The sequence below is a fragment of the Manis pentadactyla genome, chromosome 15 (assembly GCF_030020395.1).
Source record: "Manis pentadactyla isolate mManPen7 chromosome 15, mManPen7.hap1, whole genome shotgun sequence".
NCBI classification, from domain to species: domain Eukaryota; kingdom Metazoa; phylum Chordata; class Mammalia; order Pholidota; family Manidae; genus Manis; species Manis pentadactyla.
In genome coordinates, this window is record NC_080033.1 from 10933145 (window position 1) to 10950270 (window position 17126).

General features: G+C 51.8%; 1 protein-coding gene and 1 long non-coding RNA gene across 4 annotated transcripts; one reads left to right on the forward strand and one right to left on the reverse strand.

Moving 5' to 3' along the window:
* The first annotated feature begins 410 nt into the window (after positions 1 to 410).
* LOC130681070 (uncharacterized) lies at positions 411 to 2473 on the forward strand. The gene is made up of 2 exons (XR_008994131.1): positions 411 to 989; positions 1276 to 2473. It is a non-coding gene; the product is annotated as an uncharacterized LOC130681070 (long non-coding RNA).
* A 4026-nt stretch (positions 2474 to 6499) lies between these two features.
* LOC118918098 (cytochrome P450 2S1) lies at positions 6500 to 16619 on the reverse strand. 3 transcript variants are annotated; one of them, XM_036896560.2, is made up of 9 exons: positions 16303 to 16619; positions 15010 to 15175; positions 13397 to 13546; positions 12861 to 13045; positions 12589 to 12768; positions 11126 to 11267; positions 9775 to 9962; positions 7881 to 8022; positions 6500 to 7716 (listed from the first exon to the last, which is right to left on the reverse strand). In XM_036896560.2, exons 1-9 carry the CDS (start codon positions 16477 to 16479, stop codon positions 7556 to 7558), a joined length of 1491 nt encoding a protein of 496 aa, XP_036752455.2. In that variant the 5' UTR covers positions 16480 to 16619; the 3' UTR covers positions 6500 to 7555. The 3 variants fall into 3 exon arrangements, with proteins under 3 accessions (XP_036752455.2, XP_036752453.2, XP_036752456.2); XM_036896558.2 differs by having other exon boundaries at positions 6500 to 7787; positions 16303 to 16616; XM_036896561.2 differs by having other exon boundaries at positions 6500 to 7787; positions 12861 to 13021; positions 16303 to 16612.
* Between the last annotated feature and the right edge of the window lie 507 nt (positions 16620 to 17126).

Sequence of the window (17126 nt, forward strand, 5' to 3'; positions counted from 1 at the left end):
GTTAACCCAGAGAGGAGAGGGCCAGCCCTGCCTTAAAGGGGCCCTGGAGGCAGGCTGAGGAGGGCGAAGGGGCCCCTGGTGGCTGCGCCCCTAATCCTGGGGAGGCTCTGCGTCTCTCTGTCCTGGCTCCAGGCGCTGTCCCTCTGGGCTGTCTCAGAGTCTGGTAAACATTCCCCAGAGCTCCGCTTCCCAGTCAGACGTGACAGCCCCCTGCCCTGCCTCCACCCCCAGCCCAGCCCCAGCCCCAGCCCCAGCCAGGCACTCCCCCTCACACAGCTCCTTGTACAAGGGCACACACAGTCTCACACACACACACACACTCAGATGTCATCGACACTCAGAGGCTGGGACAGGAGGAGACACGCAGGGGCATGCTGCCGGCCCACAGGCACACTCAGACAAGCTGGGTCAGGAGCGCCATTCCTGGAGAAACCTCAGAAACCAGGAACAGGAGGATGCTGCTGGGTGGGCATCCCCTGGGTGATGTGGGTCCTCATGCAAAGGAGACCCACATGGGCACAGAAACAGGACCCCAGTGTGTGGGCACTCACAGGGGTGCCTCCAGACCTGGGCTGGATTCTACCGCCAACCATGTGACCTTACAAGTGACTGGCCTCCCTGAGCCTTGGTTTGTCCATCTGGAAGAATGGGAATAAGAATAGAACCCACTTAGCAGGCTAGAGAGAGGATGTCCTAGGTCATCACACATATGGTTCTTTGCACGTGGTGGCAACAGATGACAAGGGGCCCTTGTTTCTTTGTATCTCATCTGTCTGTCTGTCTGTGCATTGCTGACTCCCTCTGGTGGGATTGTGCATCCTCATCCTTGCAGATCTGCTGCCTGTGTGTTGGTCCTGCTGCTCATGGATTTCCACGCCCTGTGTACTTTGCACGTGGAGGTCTCTGCAAGCCTGGGTGCCTATGCAGGAGGCCGCTGGCGTCCATCTCCCTTCTGTTGGTGTATCGGCATCCCTACAGCTCATCACAAGGTCCTGTCTGTTCAGTCCTTCAGTGTCTCTCCCTGTCCGATATAGTCCAACCCCCTCCTGCCTTCTCCCTGGCCTCCTCCCCTCCCCTCTGGCTCCCTCCAACTCATCTCCCATTCAGCAGCCAGAGGGATGTTTCTGAAACTCAAATCTGACCTTGTCCCTTGGCTGCTTAAAACCTTGACTCCCCACTGCTGTCAGGGAGAGCTCCCAGCTCCTCAGCCTGGCACTGGGGGCTCTTGGTCATCAACTCCCTCCCCTGAACTGTCTTGTTTGTGTTCTGTTTCAGTCATGGCCTCAGCATCCATCCTGCCATCCAAGCCTGACCCAAGGGTGCTCTTGGACACCCCCTACCCTGCAGTAAGATATCAAGTCCCATGGAAGATTCGGCTTCACAAACTCCTTTCCCTCCTGACCCTGCTCTCCTCCCCATGACCTCACCCTGATCAGGCCCCATCCTTTTCTACCTGGACCCCTGCTCTGGCCTGGTTCCCCAGCCTCCACTCTCCCTGCCCCTGACGTGTGAACAGTGAGAGGAATGTTTCTCCGTTCTAAATCAAATCCTTTCTCTTGTCTGCCCAAAAACTTTCAAGATAAAACTGCAAACTGCTTACATCGTGTCCCCGCTGGTGCCCTTGACCGTCTCCTCCCCTTCCCAGGCTTCTTTCTCTTGTTCATAAGCTTGGGGGCCTCCTCCTGCAGCCCTTTGTCCCCAACTCCTACACACCCCTCAGCCCCATCTCAGTCACCCCCGCTGTCACATCACTGCCTGGCCCTTCCCAGTCTAATCTAGGTCCCTCTGTTGTTCCCTTCCAATATTCTGTCCTTTTCTTGCACCACTTCATGGGTTGTCATGATATGTTTATCAGCATGACTGTGTTTCCTGTCTCCTCCTGCTGCTCTGTGGGCTCTGGGAGGACAGGGATTGGGTATGTCTTGGTCGCTGCTGCAGCCCTACCACCCTGTAAGAGGTCTGTCATAAAGAGGTCAGTTAATTATTGTGGCCTTATTTTGGATGAAAATATGTGCAAATTTCTGCCCACTTGTTTGAATACACTGGGAGGCTCAACACGCCTAGGTCTCTGTGGACCTGGCTCTGTCCATGACCCCTTAAACCTGTGATGGTTCACTCAAGAACTGTTTGCCGATCATCTACTATATGCTTGTAATTTGCTTTCGAATGCATTTATTTTTTAATTAAAAAATCTTAAAGTTGAAGTATAGTTAACATACAATATTATATTAGTTTCAGGTTTGCAATATAGTGATCAGGCAATTACATACATTATGAAATGCTCACCATGGTAAGCGTTGTTACCATCTGTCACCATACAAAGTTATTACAATATCATTGATTATATTCCCTATGCTTTACTTTTCACCTCCATGACTTATTTTAAATTAGAAGTTTGTACCTCTTTATCCCCTTCACCTATTTCACCCATCCCTGTACTCCCCTCCTCCATTATTGTAACACCAGTTTCTCTTTTTATGAGTCTGTTTCTGTTTTGTTTGTTTGTTCATTTGTTCTGTTTTTTAGATTTCACATATAAGTGAAATCACATGGTATCTGTCTTTCTCTGTCTGGCTTATTTCACTTGGCGTGATACCCTCTAGTTCCATTGTGCTGTCACAAATGGCAACATTTCATTCTTTTTTATGGCTGAGTCATATTCCAATGTATATGTTCCATGTCTTCTTTATCCATTCAGCTATTGAATACTTAAGTTGCTTCCATTTCTTGGCTACTTTAAATAATGCTACACTGAACATAGGGGTGCACACATCTTTTGAAATTAGTGTTTTTGTGTTCTTTGGGTAAATACCCAGAAGTGGAATTATTGGATTGTATGGTGATGGACATGTAGATAGAAATGTTTCCTGTACCAGGGCCTGGGGATTCCACAGTGAGCAAGACAGATCTCTGCCCTCATGGAGCTCATATTCCAAGGGGAAGAGAGACAACAACCAGATATTTATCAGGAGGGAACATGGGCAGTGAAGAAAAATGAAGCAGGGGAGGGGATGTCAAATGGGGAGAATGCCATTTTGAAAGGAGTGGTCAGAGAATGTCTCTCGGAGGTTTTGATCAAGATCTAAAGTGTATTAGCAAGAGAGTCATGTAGGGAAGGGCATTCTAGGCAGAGGGAACAGCCAATGCAAAGGCCTAGAGGCAGGCATGTGAAGAATTCAGGGAGGATATTTCCGTGGATGGAATGGGGATTGGAGAAGAGGTGGGGTCAGGGAGGGCCTCAGCCTGGGGAGAAGGACTTGGCTTTTATTCTAAATATGACAGAACCCATGGGTGGGGGGAGGGGCTACTTTACCCCCAGCTTTATTGAGATATAATTGACAAAGAAAACCATATAAATTTAAGGTGTATAACATAGTGATTTAATACACGCATATATTGTGAAATGATTACCACAGTAAAGTTAGTTAACACATCCATCATCTCACATAATTACTACTATTTTGTGTGTCTGGTGAGAACATTTAAGATCTACTCTCTTAGTAAATTTCAAGTATACAATACAGCATTGTTAGCTATAGTCATTATACTGTACATTAGATCCCCAGGACTGATGCAACTTATTACTGAAAGTTTGTACCCTCTAACCAACGTCTCCCTTATCCCTCAGCTCCTGGCCTCTGGTAACCACGATTTTACTCTCTTTTTAATTAATTAGTTAATTAATTTTTATTGAGCTATAACTGACATATAGAACATTATATTAGCTTCAGGTATACAACATAAAATATGAAATTTATATATACTGCCAAATGATTGCCACAATAAGTCTAGTTAACATCTGTTACTACACATCACATGTATATTTCAATCTTTGTATTTATTGTAAAACGATCACCATAATAAGTCTGTTTACGTCTGTCCCCAGGCATAATTACCAAAGAATTTTTTTTTCTTGCAATGAGGACTTTTAAGATCTACTCTCTTAGTAACTTTCAAATATACAGGGTAGTATTATCAACTATAGCCACCATACTGTACATTGCATTCCTTGTTTCTGAGTTTGGCTTTTTTATACCACATATAAGTGAGATTATACAGTATTTGTCTTTTCCTGGTTTATTTTACTTAACATAGTGGCCTCAATGTCCTTCCATGTTGTCACAAATGGCAGGATCTCCTACTTTTTTATGGCTGAATAATATTCCATTATATACACACACATATCTATATGTATTATGTACATACATATATGTGTGTGTGTATCTCACATTTTCTTTTTCCATTCATCTGCTGGAGACACTTACTTGTTTCTATGTCTTGGCTATTGTGACTAATGCTGCCGTGAACATAGAGATGCAGGTATCACCTCGAGATAGGTTTTGTTTCCTTTGAATATATATACAGAAGTGGGATTGCTGGATCATATGGTATTCTATTTTTAATTTTTTGGGGAATCTCTGTACTGTTTTCAATAATGGCTGCACCAATTTATATGCACAAGGGGTCCCCCCTGGGGGACTTTGAGCAGGAGAGAGATCTGATTTGATCTGGTTTTAAAGGATCCCTCTGCTAAGGCTGGTAAGTGAAAGGTTGAGGGAAAACTTACTAGCAAAGGCACGGGCACCTGGACGCACTACATGGAGCCCCTGAAACGGCAGCGTGATGCACCGAGGGGCCCAGCACCTCCAGGGAGGAGCTCTTCGCAGAATGAGCCCAATCCGATCTACTACTTCCCAGTTTCCAAGTAATTCCTGGGAATGGAAAGACACCTGGAGTGGCACCACAAAGATGCCAGCAGCCTAATCTGGGATGTGAAAAGTCATACAGGGCAAATGACTTAGTTTCTTAAGAAATACCAAGGGCGGAGGAATGGTTACAGAAGGCTTAAGATGGTTTAAAGGAAGGCACTGCGCGGTGAGCTTTTAGCTCCTCTTTTCAACAAACTTGACCACATACGTTTATGAGACAGGGAAACGTGAACACTGATACAGCCGACCTGTTGTGATAGGGATGAAAATGGGTATTTTGGTTGTGACTTTTAAAAAGTAAAATTTAAAGGGGGAGTTATTGTTCAGTAAATAGAATACATTGGGGATAATGAAGAGTTTGGGGTATAGATAATGGGGATGGCTACGCAGCGTGAATGTATTTAATGCCACTGAATTGTACTCTTACAAATGGTTAAAATGACAAATGTTATGTGTTACCATACCATTTTACACAAAAAACTGAAGATCACACTAACTCTAAATACTTTCACTTTGGGCCCAATTCATTCTTTACTTCTTAAGACATCCTGGTTTATATATTCTCTTACTACTAAAATCATCCTAACTCACACCAATTTTCAAATTGTGCAAGGTCTCTCTTTAAATGAGTTTGCTGGTATTTCTGATTCCAAATTTCCCTGAGTGTGAATTTTGAATACAAACAAAAGCAGTCAGTGCCTTAATTTAAAAGGAGAAAACCTTCAGCCTCGTTCCTTCCTTCCGATAGCACACTGACATATAAAACATAGTAAAAGTAAATCCAAGAGCTTAGCATGTTATTTCATTCCTATCAAGTTCCATTTTTCCCATTTCTCCTTTAAAATTTAGTCAGTCTGTTAGAAGCTAAATTCCTGGTCAAGGTGTGACTGGCTAGAAAGTGGCAAATTTAGGATCTAAATCCAATGTCCTCTTTTTCAATTCTTTATATCACTATTCTGTGCTACTTCCGTAGAACGTATGGAATGCTTTGAGGCATTCAGAACGAGATAAACTGATGTCTGTCATTTACTTCGAAATGCCTTTAAAAAAAGTGAGCTTGTTGGACAGGTAGATAGAAATGTGCCAAAACAACGTGGCAAATTGCTGGTGGGAGCATCAAGGCGGCAGGCCATGGGCCTTCCCACAGAATCCCCGCAGCTCTGCTGCACGGTTCAAAATGCCATAAAATGTGTGTGAAGGGGAATGCCCTTTACCATTACAAATGCATATTTAATTATTTTCTGGGTTTTGCTTTAAAATAATTGTAGGAGTGGTAGAATAAAAACTAGCAAAAAGGGGATAGATGAAATGAAACTAGCAGAAAGTGGATGGTTATCAGATGAGATGGGTGATGGGCACCAGGATTCCTTGTTCGGTTCCACTTTTGGGTGACTGAAAACTTCCTTACCAGTTTATTAACAAAGAAAAGGATGCTTCTGGTTTCCTTGGGAAGAGTAGGCAGCGGGCAAAGGGTGCTGGGGGTAGGGTTTCTGCATTTGCTTGTTCAGACTGGGAGAGTTCCCAGGGCCGAAGGGCACCCTCAGCCGCCCCCGCCCTGCCCCCGCCCCCAGGCCTGCGTCCCTCCCTTACCGTGTCCCGGTCCACCCCTCACTTCTCAGCCTCACCGGAAGTGAGGCCTGGGACAGGCCCCCTCCCCCACCTCCACATCTGGTACTGATGTCAACAGCCAGTGTGGGCGGGGCCCATGTTTTTCAGCTTCCACCCGGCCTCAAGGGAGGGGTGGACCCCCTCATCCCCACCCCTTCCTCACACTGATGGACACTGTCACGGACGCACCAGGCCCTGCCACGGGCCAGAAATGAACTTTTATTGCAAAATGGGGACCTTCAAGTTCTAAGGACGTCAGAGCTGGCCTCTTCCTCAACACGGAGCTGGAACCTGGCCCTGCTTGGTCTCCAGCCCCTTCTACTGGGTCTAACTGGGACTCCGAGGCAGAGGAGGTGTGCGTGGGGGGTGGGACAGGGAGTAGGGGACACTTTCAACATGGTTACATAAGAGGAAGAGGCTAGGGAGTGTTCCTCTGGTCTGAGGGTTCTCGTATGCCCAAGTTTACTTGGTTCCCAGGCCTGTGTGCACAACTGCACACTGGGGGTGTGTTTGTATTTGGGAGAACTGAGAGATCAGGGTGCTTGGGAAGGAGGGGGTGTCCTTGAGGGTTGAAAGTGTGGAGGCCGGGGCTGGTGTGTCTCAGTGGGGAGATATTCAGGAACGGGGAAGGTGTCATGCGTGGGCTGGCTGTGTGGTTCAGAGGTCGGGAGTATGTAGACAGCGATGGTCCTGTGCCTGGATAGTGCTGTGGCCACGTGAGAGGGCATGAGGGGCTGAGGACAGGGACAGGGCCTGTGTGATGACATGACCCAAGAGGGGGCAGGCTCCCAGAAATGGTGGCACTGGTAAGATTGATGGGTGAAGGGGCTGTGTGGGCCATGAGTACTGTGGCTGTTTCTGTGGCTTGTGAAGGTGGCAGCCTCACACCTATGTGTGGGCTGTGGATCCAGGGGAGCTGTGTTGTGTAGTTGTTGGTGGGTTACCTGGGCATGTGGTCATGATTCCAGACAGACTAAACTTAAATCTGTAGAAAGCTGGGGTGGCCAAGGTGCCTCATGACCCTCATGCTCGTGTATGAGCGTGTATACCTATCCTATTGACAGCTGAGTGAGTGTGAGTATACCTATCTTGGCTGAGTGAGTGTGGCCCTGTGGACATGTAGGCTCAATATCTGTGTGACTGACTCCAGGAAACATCTATAGGTGTATGTGTGGCTGCCTGTGGTACAGATTGTGGCTCGGGAGACAGAGCCACGTCCATGCCCCCTGTCTTGGCCATCACCGCCCAAGACTCCTTCCTCCATCTGGTCCACACAGTGTGACGGAGATCAGCGGGGCTGGACTTGCAGCTGGAAGGCTGGGGGGATGTTGAAGAGGCCACTGACAGCTGGCTGGAGGCTCAGGGCAGCTGGTGGGCATGGGCTGTCCAGGGAGAAGGCCTGCAGGATGGTGGTGAAGAGGAGGAAAAGCTCCGCTCTTGCCAGGCCCTCTCCGAGGCAGACGCGCTTACCTGGAGGCAAGAAGGAGATGCGCTGAGCCAGCCCCCCTCACGTCCAGTCCCAGGGCGGAACAGGGAGTGGGCAGGAATGGGCCCAGCAGATACCTAGGGAGAAGGGCAAGAATGCCTCCTGCTTCTGGAACCTTCCGTCTGCATCCAGGAATCGGCCTGGATTGAACTCCTCTGGCTGCTCAAAGATCTTGGGGTCATGCAGGACGGAGCCAAGCAGGGGGAAGACCTCAGTGCCCTGAGGGGGAATAATAGTAAAATTACAAAAATTTTAATTTTTTAATTTTTTTAAATTGCCACCCAGGCCCAAGAGCACAGCACAAGAGACTGGAATGCTGGAGACACCAGTTCATAGAACACAACGATATCAATGGTGTCAGTGGTTATTGCAGCCCAGGCACTGGATTGAGCATTTTATATGTATCATCTCATATGCAGTAAGTCTATGTATGGTGCACACACACAACAAACATACACACAAACTAACTCTTTTTAACAAGTCTAGGCAGCAGTAACTAAAAGGATCCCTACGTTAATGATGAGAAAACTGAGGCCCAGAGAATGTAAGCAATTTGGCTAAGGTAACATCTGGATATGGAAGAGCTTATGCTTTTACATTTTGTTTTTAAACTTTGAGGGTATGTTGTGATTCATCTGCGGCTGTCCTAACCACTTGGATCAAGTCTGGCTTTTTCCCACTATGGTCCTGCAGAGGTGAAGGCACAGGTGGGTAGGTGAGGGCTGTCCTCAAAGGCTCCCCCTGTTCCTGGAGGGTGGCAGCCCCTCCAGCTGAGACCAGCTGTCATGTTCCCAGGGCTGTGTGGCGGAGGGTGAAGGAAGTTGGAGAGTGTGAGGACAGGGAGAGGAATGTCCTTTGCTAGGGACTATAGCTACCAGGGGTCTGAGTTGGGAAGCTGAGGGGCTCTAGGAAAAGATAGGGTCGTGTTATTGCTATTAAAATAAGAAAAAGGCAGATAGTAGTGGTCAAAGCACAGGCTCTGGGTACAAATCTTGCCTGGACCCCATAGAGGGCTGGGTGACCTCGGCAAGTCTTCCAGCCTTACAAGGCCTCAGCTTCCCCTCATGCAAACTGGGCATGATAATGGTGTAGAGCTGCTCTGAAGATTAAATAAGGTAATATATATGTAAAGCACTTAAAATGATGCCACAGAGCGTGCCCTCCATTACTGAAGCCAGTTAGTGTCATCAGTAGTCCTTGGAGTTGCAAGTCACTGATTTAGCAACAGTTGCTCCTGCCGCGTACATTGGACTCCTCCCATCCCCCCCACCTCATCCCATCGCCCCACACCAAGGGCTGAGCTGCTGTTTCACAAGCCTTATCTCCTAGATTCCTTACAATCCCAAGTGATACTCTTATCGTTCCCAGTTTAGAAGAGGGGTAGATGCAGTTCAGATGGAGTGATTTGCCCACAGTCCCAGATAGGAAACAGTAGGACTGGATTCTACAGTGAAGCTCAAGGAGGGAACAGCTGGCAGGATGGTGCCTTGGGCTCCTGGGAAGACATCGCCCCCTGGTGGTGCTGGCTCGGAGTTGCTCTCTAACCGAGCGGCAGGCACTAATGGGGTGGAAGGAGAGAGAGGGCAGGGGAGAGGCGGACTGCGGGCATCTGCAGAAGTGGGGATCTCTTCTAGCCCTCAGGTCTCAGAAGGCTTCTCTGTCACCTCATCTGATTGTCCCAGCCACCTTGGGAGTAGGTAAAATTAGGATAACCACTATGTAGAGGGGAAAGCGAGACCCAGGGACAGATTCAAAGGGCTGGAGAAATGATACCAGAAGAAACAGAGAGAGATGCAGAGACTGGAAGAGAGAGGGAGGGAGAAGCCGTCAAGAGGAGAGCGAGTGAAGAGGAGGAGGATGCAGAGCTGAGAGACACAGAGAGACCAAGATCCAGAAAGTCAGAGAAACACAGACAGCAACACACTCTGCAGAGGCAGGACACCCGCTGGGCGGCAGGGACTGCATACCCACCTGGGGCAGGGTGTACCCTCGGAAGCAGGTGGTTTTCGTGAGGGTGTGGGGCATTCCCATGGGCACCAGCGCCAGCAGCCGCTGGGCCTCATGCAGAACTGCATCCGTGTACGGAAGGCGGGCTCGGTCCCCCAGGCCTGGCGCCCGGCCTGGCCCCAGCTCCCGAGTCAGCTCCTCCTGCACGCGCTCTGCACCCAAGAAGAGGACAGGGCTGGGGGGTCAGAGGGGAGATGGGGGCCTGTGATCTTCCCCCTTGGGAGCTCCATGGTCTTGAGCAGCTGTGGACAGGGTGAGGCTGGCAGGCCAGGAGAAGTCCCCCAAGCCAAGCCTGGGTCCCGCACATCCTGTGTGCTGGCCATTACAGCTCAACTCTCCTAATTCTCACAGCAATCCTATGAGGTAGGTACAATGATCAGTCCCCATTTCCCAGATAAGGAAACTGAAGCCCAGCAAGCTGAAGCCATAGCTGACTCCAACCACCGAGGTCCCAGCTTCCAGCCCAGCCCACTGCACTGCCCAACCCCCCAGTGCGGGGGCCCCTTGGGGCTCATTCCAGCCCTGCTCTTTCCCATACACTCTCGCTCACCATTGCAGCTTCAGCTCCGGCCTGTGCTCTCACGACCCTGATGTGTCCTTTTATTTTTTATTTTTTTTAAGGTATCCTTGATATACAATCCCTCATGCCACCATCTTTTGGGAGGAGCCCCTGATGTGCTTTTTATCTCTAGTTCTGACCTGGGTGTCTGTGACCCCCTGGAGGCCTCCCACCAGGTGGCCCCAGGCCCCTCATATTGAGATTATTCCAAGTTAGCCTCAGCATCTCCCCTGGAACAGCTGCTCATCCCTTCTGTGTCCATCTCAGCATGGCCCCATGGTCCCCCAGTCTCCTGGCCAGAGCCCTGGTCCCTGCCATTCTCTACCCCTGTCCCCTCGGCCCCTCGGCCCCTCCTCCCCTCCCCACAGCTTGGCCCAGCCCTGTCATCCTTCCTGGGCTCCTGGCAACCTTTTTCACACCTTACAATCTACCTTTCCATGGCAGCTCCATAGATTTTTCTAAAATGCTAATTTGACCCCACCCTCCCCTCAACATCCCTCCGTGGCTCCCTATTGCTCAGGATCAGGCATACAGTGTACCACCAGAGCCACAAGGGCCTGAAACATCCATCTCCTGCCTCATTTCTTGTTTCATTCTGCCTCATGCTGCAACGGCAGTCCCCCAACTTCTCACCCCTCAGACACCCAGAGGCCAGACTCATTCTTGCCTCCAGGCTCTGTCTGGCTGCTCTCCTGAACTCTTCCCCGTGGGCCCTCACTCTGTTCCCAGGGCCTGGCTGGTGGAAAAGGCCCCTACCTTGGACCTGAGGGTATTTCAGCAGAAGCAGAAGGGTGTAGCGGACTGTAGTGCTGACTGTCACTGTCCCAGCAAACAGCAGATTAATGACAGTCATCAGCAGGTTCTTGTCAGTGAATTCTGTGTTTGCATCTTGTTCCTCCTGGGAGAAACCAGGTAGAGGGGCTCAGAGAACACGGGCTGTGGGACAGAGGCCGAGCACAGCCAGGCTTGGGGTTGTTGCACAGGAAGTTAAAGCTTTGTCAGGAAGTTTAGATAAGTGTTTGGGAAAGTTAGGGAGTGGGCTCTTGATATTAGTTCTCTCGGGTTTGAACGTTTTTTAAAATGAAAAGAGAATGGCCTCTACGAAAAACAAACAGAAAACGTCAAGTGTTGGTGGGGACGTGGAGGAACTGGAACCCTTATCACCACTGGTGGGAATGTAAAATGGTGCAGCTGCTGTAGAAAATGGTATGGCGGGTCCTCAAGAAATGAAAATAGAATTGCTGAATGATCTAGCAGTTCCACTCCTGGGCATATACACAAAGGAACTGAAAGCAGGGTCTTGAAGAGATATTTGCACACCCACGTACACAGCAGGGTTACTCACAATAGCCAAAAGGTGGAAGCAACCCAAGTGCCGCTGATGGATGAATGGATGAGCCAAATGTGGGGGATACATACAGTGGAATACGATTCAGCCTTAAAAAGGAAGGAAGGAAATCCTGCCACCTGCTATGACAGGGATGAATCTAAAGGACACTATGCTATGTGAAACAAGCTGGTCACGAAGGAACAAATACTATATAATTCCACTTATAAGGAGGTCCCTAGAGTAGGCAAATTCATAAACAGAACATGAAATGGGGGGGTTGCCAGGGGCTGGGGGAGGAGGGAATGGGGAGTTAGTGTTTAATGGGCACAGTTTCAGTTTGACAAGATGAAAGAGTTCTGGAGATCTGTACAACAGTATAAATAATTAACACTAATGAGCTCTCCACTTAAAAATGGTTAAGAGGCAAATTTTATGTTATGTATTTTACCACAATTAAAAATTTTAATATAAAAAATGACAATTTTTTAATATAAAAAAATGTAACAAGGTTAAGAAACATTTTCTCTCTCTCCATGTTCAGAGTGGCTGCGTTTATTTAAAGATGTGTCTCTGAATATCTCCCATAATTCCAAAGTTTGTACAATTCAAAACAGTTGTTCTTATGTAATTAATAGAGTGGACTTTATTAGCATAATTGATATTGTAAAGTTTCATAATTAAATGATTATGCTTCACTGTGCGTGTGTGGGTGGCAGTGGCGGGGTGTGTTGGAGGGAGGCGAAAGAAGAGATACACACACATGCAGAGAAACACATGCACCGAGGGGCATGCAGAGAGAGAGAGACAGAGATTCCCAGCTACACCTGGGTAGGGCCAGCCAGGCCACCAGTCCGATTCAGGGGGTGCCCCCATCCTAACCTTCCCCCACCTTTGCCATCTTCAGCCGGAAGGCATCCACGATGTCGCGTGCTGGGCCTGAGGCGTCTAGGCTCCCCTGGTGCCTCTGCACCTGCTGGATGGCGAAGGCAGCCAGGGTGCCCAAGTGGCCGAGGAGCTGCGTGTGGGGGCCCGGCAGCGGCTGCAGGAGCCAGGAGAACATCTCGTAGGTCTGCGGGGAGGAGGGACAGGTGGGTGGGGTGCTCTGGGGTTTACTTGGAAGAAGCGGCAGGAAGCGGCTGGAGAGGGGTCTCACCCATTTACCTGGCCCCATGGGGAGCTGATCCCCAGTAGGGTGCTGCCAGCCGCCTGCACCACTGCCTGGAATTCCTCATCCTCATAGGGAAAGCGGAGGCCGAAGGTGAGGGAGCAGATGATGTTGGAGGTGGCCTGGGCCAGCAGCAGGGAGGGGTCAAATGGCTGCCCTGAGGGGGAGGGGCAGAGGGGAGCTGACCTGCAGGCCGGATGGCCCCGTGGGGACGGAGTGGGGGCGGACACCACAGGAGACAGGCATAGAGAGAGACAGACAGAGAGACAGGGAAAGAGAGAGGAAAAGGGAGGCAGACTTACAGGAGAGAAAAACAGAAAAACGGAGAAAGAAGAGAGGCAGTAAGAGTGATGTGACAGTACCAGGCAGACAGACAAAAGGTGGAGGAGGAGATGGGGGCTGCTGGGCAGAGCCCTCAGCCTGGCCCCAGAGTCCACCACCTCCCCTCCCGCTCCTCCCGAAGCATAGTGGGGAGGTCCTCCCCCACTCAGGCAGGACCCCGGGGACGCCGGGCTGACCCCGCCCTGCCGACCTTCTGTCCCCCGGAGTGCCTCCACCAGGCACTGGGCCTCCTCCCGGACCAGCTCCTCGCCTTCACGCTTCCCCATGCCCAGGTCCCGCAGAGCGTGCAAGGTGAACTTCCTGAGCTGCCTCCACCGCTCCCCGTTGGCGAAGAAAACCCCTGTGGAGAAGGCTAGACTCAAGGAGGGACCGGCTCTCCATCGCCAAAGCTGCTCCTTCCTCCCAGTGAGGTGCTGGGGGGTGGGGGGTGGGGGGATTCTCTGGGCCCTGTCCTGGGTCCTGACCAGCCTGGGAGGAGCACTCAGTAGGTGCTAAATAACTGCCTGGCCATGGGTCCGAGGGTGACAGTCGCCTGAGAAGTTGATACCTGGGATTATCCAGCCTCCTTCTTCTCTCCCACCCACACACCCACCCATCCCGACATTACAGAGTACGATTGGGGCCCAGGCCCCAGTCTGGAGGCTGAACAGGGAGGGAGGGTAGAACTGCACTGCTTTCCCCCTTTACCCAAGGGCCTGGACAGACCCTTTGCTTCTCTCAGCTCAGTGTTCTCACCTGTAGAATGCCCACCCCAGGGGCCCCCCGGGGACTCCTCCTTTGAGTGTCCCAGCCCTCCACCCCCTGTACCCTGGTTACCTCTCCCAACCACCCCCTCCCATACCCCACGTCCCCAGCCCTGAACCAGCCCAGGCCCCTCCTGGTGCTCCTACACAGCAACCAGAGGATCTTTCTGACTCTGACCATACTCCTTCGCTGCTAATAATCGGCAGCACCCAGGAAAACTCAAAGCCCAAACACTGACGGGACTCAGGCCCTGCATGGCCAGGCTCTGTGGACGTCTCCAGCTTTGTTTCTCAGCCCACTGTAATTGCACTGGCCTTCTCTCACTTCCTCAAAGGTGTTAGGATCCCTCCTCTAGGCCTTTGCCCTGCTGTTCTCTCTGCCTGGATCACTTACCTCTCCGGTCATCCTCCAGGTCTCAGCGCAAACGTCACCTCCTCTGAGAAGCCTTCCCTGATTCCTCTGATTCTCCTGCTCCTTCCCGACCTTGGGCCAGTATAGGTCTTTGTGTCCTGCTCTCAAAGCTGTACCTCTCATTTTAGAATTCTATTCTTCCTATCCACTGTCTTATTACAAGCCCATCTCTCCTGCAGTACGACAGGACACCACATCTGTCTTGGTTACCTCTGTGTTCCTAGTCCCTAGTTTGCAGCCAGGCATAATGAAAATGTGTCCAAAGGACAAATGAAAACTTCTGTCACCTCCATGCCTGTGCATGGCCGGTCGGTCTCTCTGCCTGGAACACCCTTCCCATTCATCTTCTGAATCTGAGCTTAGCCACCCTGTCTTTCAGGAAGCCTTCCCAGGCATCCCCCACCAAACAGGCTGGATCAGGTGCCTGCTCGGACGCCTGTAATCCCAGGGCATGCACACTTTGTGCAACACCCAGTCCTCAGTCAATCCTCAGTACAACCTGATGTTAATAGGCACTATTATCATCCCACTTTGTAGATGACATGGAAGTCCAGGGACAGTAAGCCAGGCACAAAGGTCATCTACAAGTAAGTGGCAGCAGGCTCTGAGGGAAGGAGCAGGCACCCTCCAGCTTGCCTCATGACTCACCATGTCCATCAAAGGTCCTGTCCAGTGTCGCCAACATCCCCCGCCCACTGAACTCCTCGGCGTGACCTCCCAGGGCCTCCTGCACCGCCTTGTGTCCAACCAGGACCACCACACGCCGCCAGGGTCCCAGGTACACGGTGAATACTGGTCCATACTTCTCACTCAGCTGGAGGCAGAGGGGCAGAAATGGGCTGGTGCTGTGGGGCAGGCTGCTGCCTCTCCCAGTCTAGGTGTCACCATCATGGCCCTGTCCCTGGATGGGCCACCAAGGACACCCCTCCCCGAGTTGGGAGGCTCAGCTCTCCTTTGTACCAGGTCCTTTATCCTGAGAAACCCCCTCCCTCAACATGCTCTTTAGTCCCCATCCTCTGACTCACGCGGAGCCCTAACTTCTGGCCCCAGGGGAACCCACAAACCACCCCTACCCCCCTCAACTCAGACATTTGGCAGCAAAAACTGGCAGCTGCTGCTCTGGCCCCTCCTAATTCCTCAGCTTCCCTCTACCTCCAAACTAGCCATCCTTTTCTATCAACTGCAACCCTCCAATTATGGGGAAGATACTGCTGAGCTCCTGCCACATCTCTCCCCCAGACCCCACCGTCCTTGCCATGCCTTGGAAGTCCCCAGACTCCTTTTGAATGGGGAACCTCTGGCCTCTTCCCACTGCCCACCCCCACCCCGACCCCCACCAAAGGTTAGGGCCGCTTCTGCTTTCTTTCTTGCCCTCCTTCCCTTCTCTGCTCCAGGGACTTCCAGCCCCCTCCCAGCTGAGCTCCACCTACGCTCCCACACCCAGTTCTCTGCAGACAGATTCCTGGAACCCTCCAGCCCCTGTCTCTGCTGTCCCCCAGGGACCTCTCCCCCTTTGCTTCTCTGCCTCCTGGGAGCAGCGGGGATTGCTTGTGTCTCCCAAGCAATCTCTTCCCATGGGACAAGGACCAGCTTCTCTTCTACCTGAGGGCTTGTCTCTCTCAGCTTCCCAGGATTCTGTGGGCCCCTCTGCCTGTGGACCCTGCCACAGGAGCCCATTTCCCTGCTCACACCCTCTCCAGATTTCTGTGGGCAGAGGTCTCTGCCTCTCCCAGTCCTGGCTCCACACCCCAGACACGCCCTCACCCTTCTTAGCCCTGGACCCCCACTCCCACCCCACCGCGAACGGCCAGAGCCCCTTGCCCTGGGACCCTGGCCCACCCCGTCCAGGATACCCCCAGGCCTTTCTGCCCTAACACCCTGCTGTCTTTCCTTGGGTCCCTCTCTTTTGGCCCTAGCCAGGGCGTCCCCGCGGCCCCTTACCCGCAAGAGTCCCAAGTACAGCGCCCCGGGGCGAAGCTGCAGGAGGTTCCCCAGCAGCGGCAGCGGTGCAGGCCCGGGAGGCAGGTGGCCGGAGGTCCGGGTCCGGGTCCTGGGCAGCGCCAGCGTCAGCACCAGGAGGAGAACCAGCAGCAGCGCCCAGGTGCCGGCCGCCTCCATCTCGGCGGGCGTCTCCCGGTGCCAGCGGCTCCGCGCGCCAGGGCCAGGGGGGCGGCTCCCTCGCCCTCGAAATCAGGCGGAGGGGGTGGGGCAGCCAGGCCCTCCCCGCCTACAGGCAGGACTCTCGCCCGCCGTCTGGCGTCTCCCCGTCTGGCGTCTCCCCGGCCCGCCGCCAGCACGTGCTGTTGGCGACGCGCTCTCGGGTCTCCCAGGTCACCCCGGTTCCGGGGGGCGGAGACAGCGCCGTGGGCCCCCAGGTAGGGAGGGGGCGAACATAACGAACCTGGAAGCCAGAGACTTCGGCGGCCTCCAGGAGGCCACACCCGGTGCTTGGCGGTGACCCCGCGCCGCCTTCCCCAGCCCTTAGCCCGGGCCTCATTGTAACCTCTGGGCGTGCGTGCGTGCGTGGTCTCCAGCATCCTAACATCTTCACCACCGACCAGGAGGAGGGACTCCACCTTTAGCAATAAAGAATCTGAGGTTCAAAGAATTAAATCGGTTGGTTCTAGGCCACACAGCTAAGACGTGGCAGGGCTGGGATTTGAATTCAGGTCACTCTGAAAGATTGATTGAATCATTTATTCACTTAGCAGTGCAGTACACGGTGGTTTATAGTGATGTCTGAAGCTAGACTACCTGAATTCACA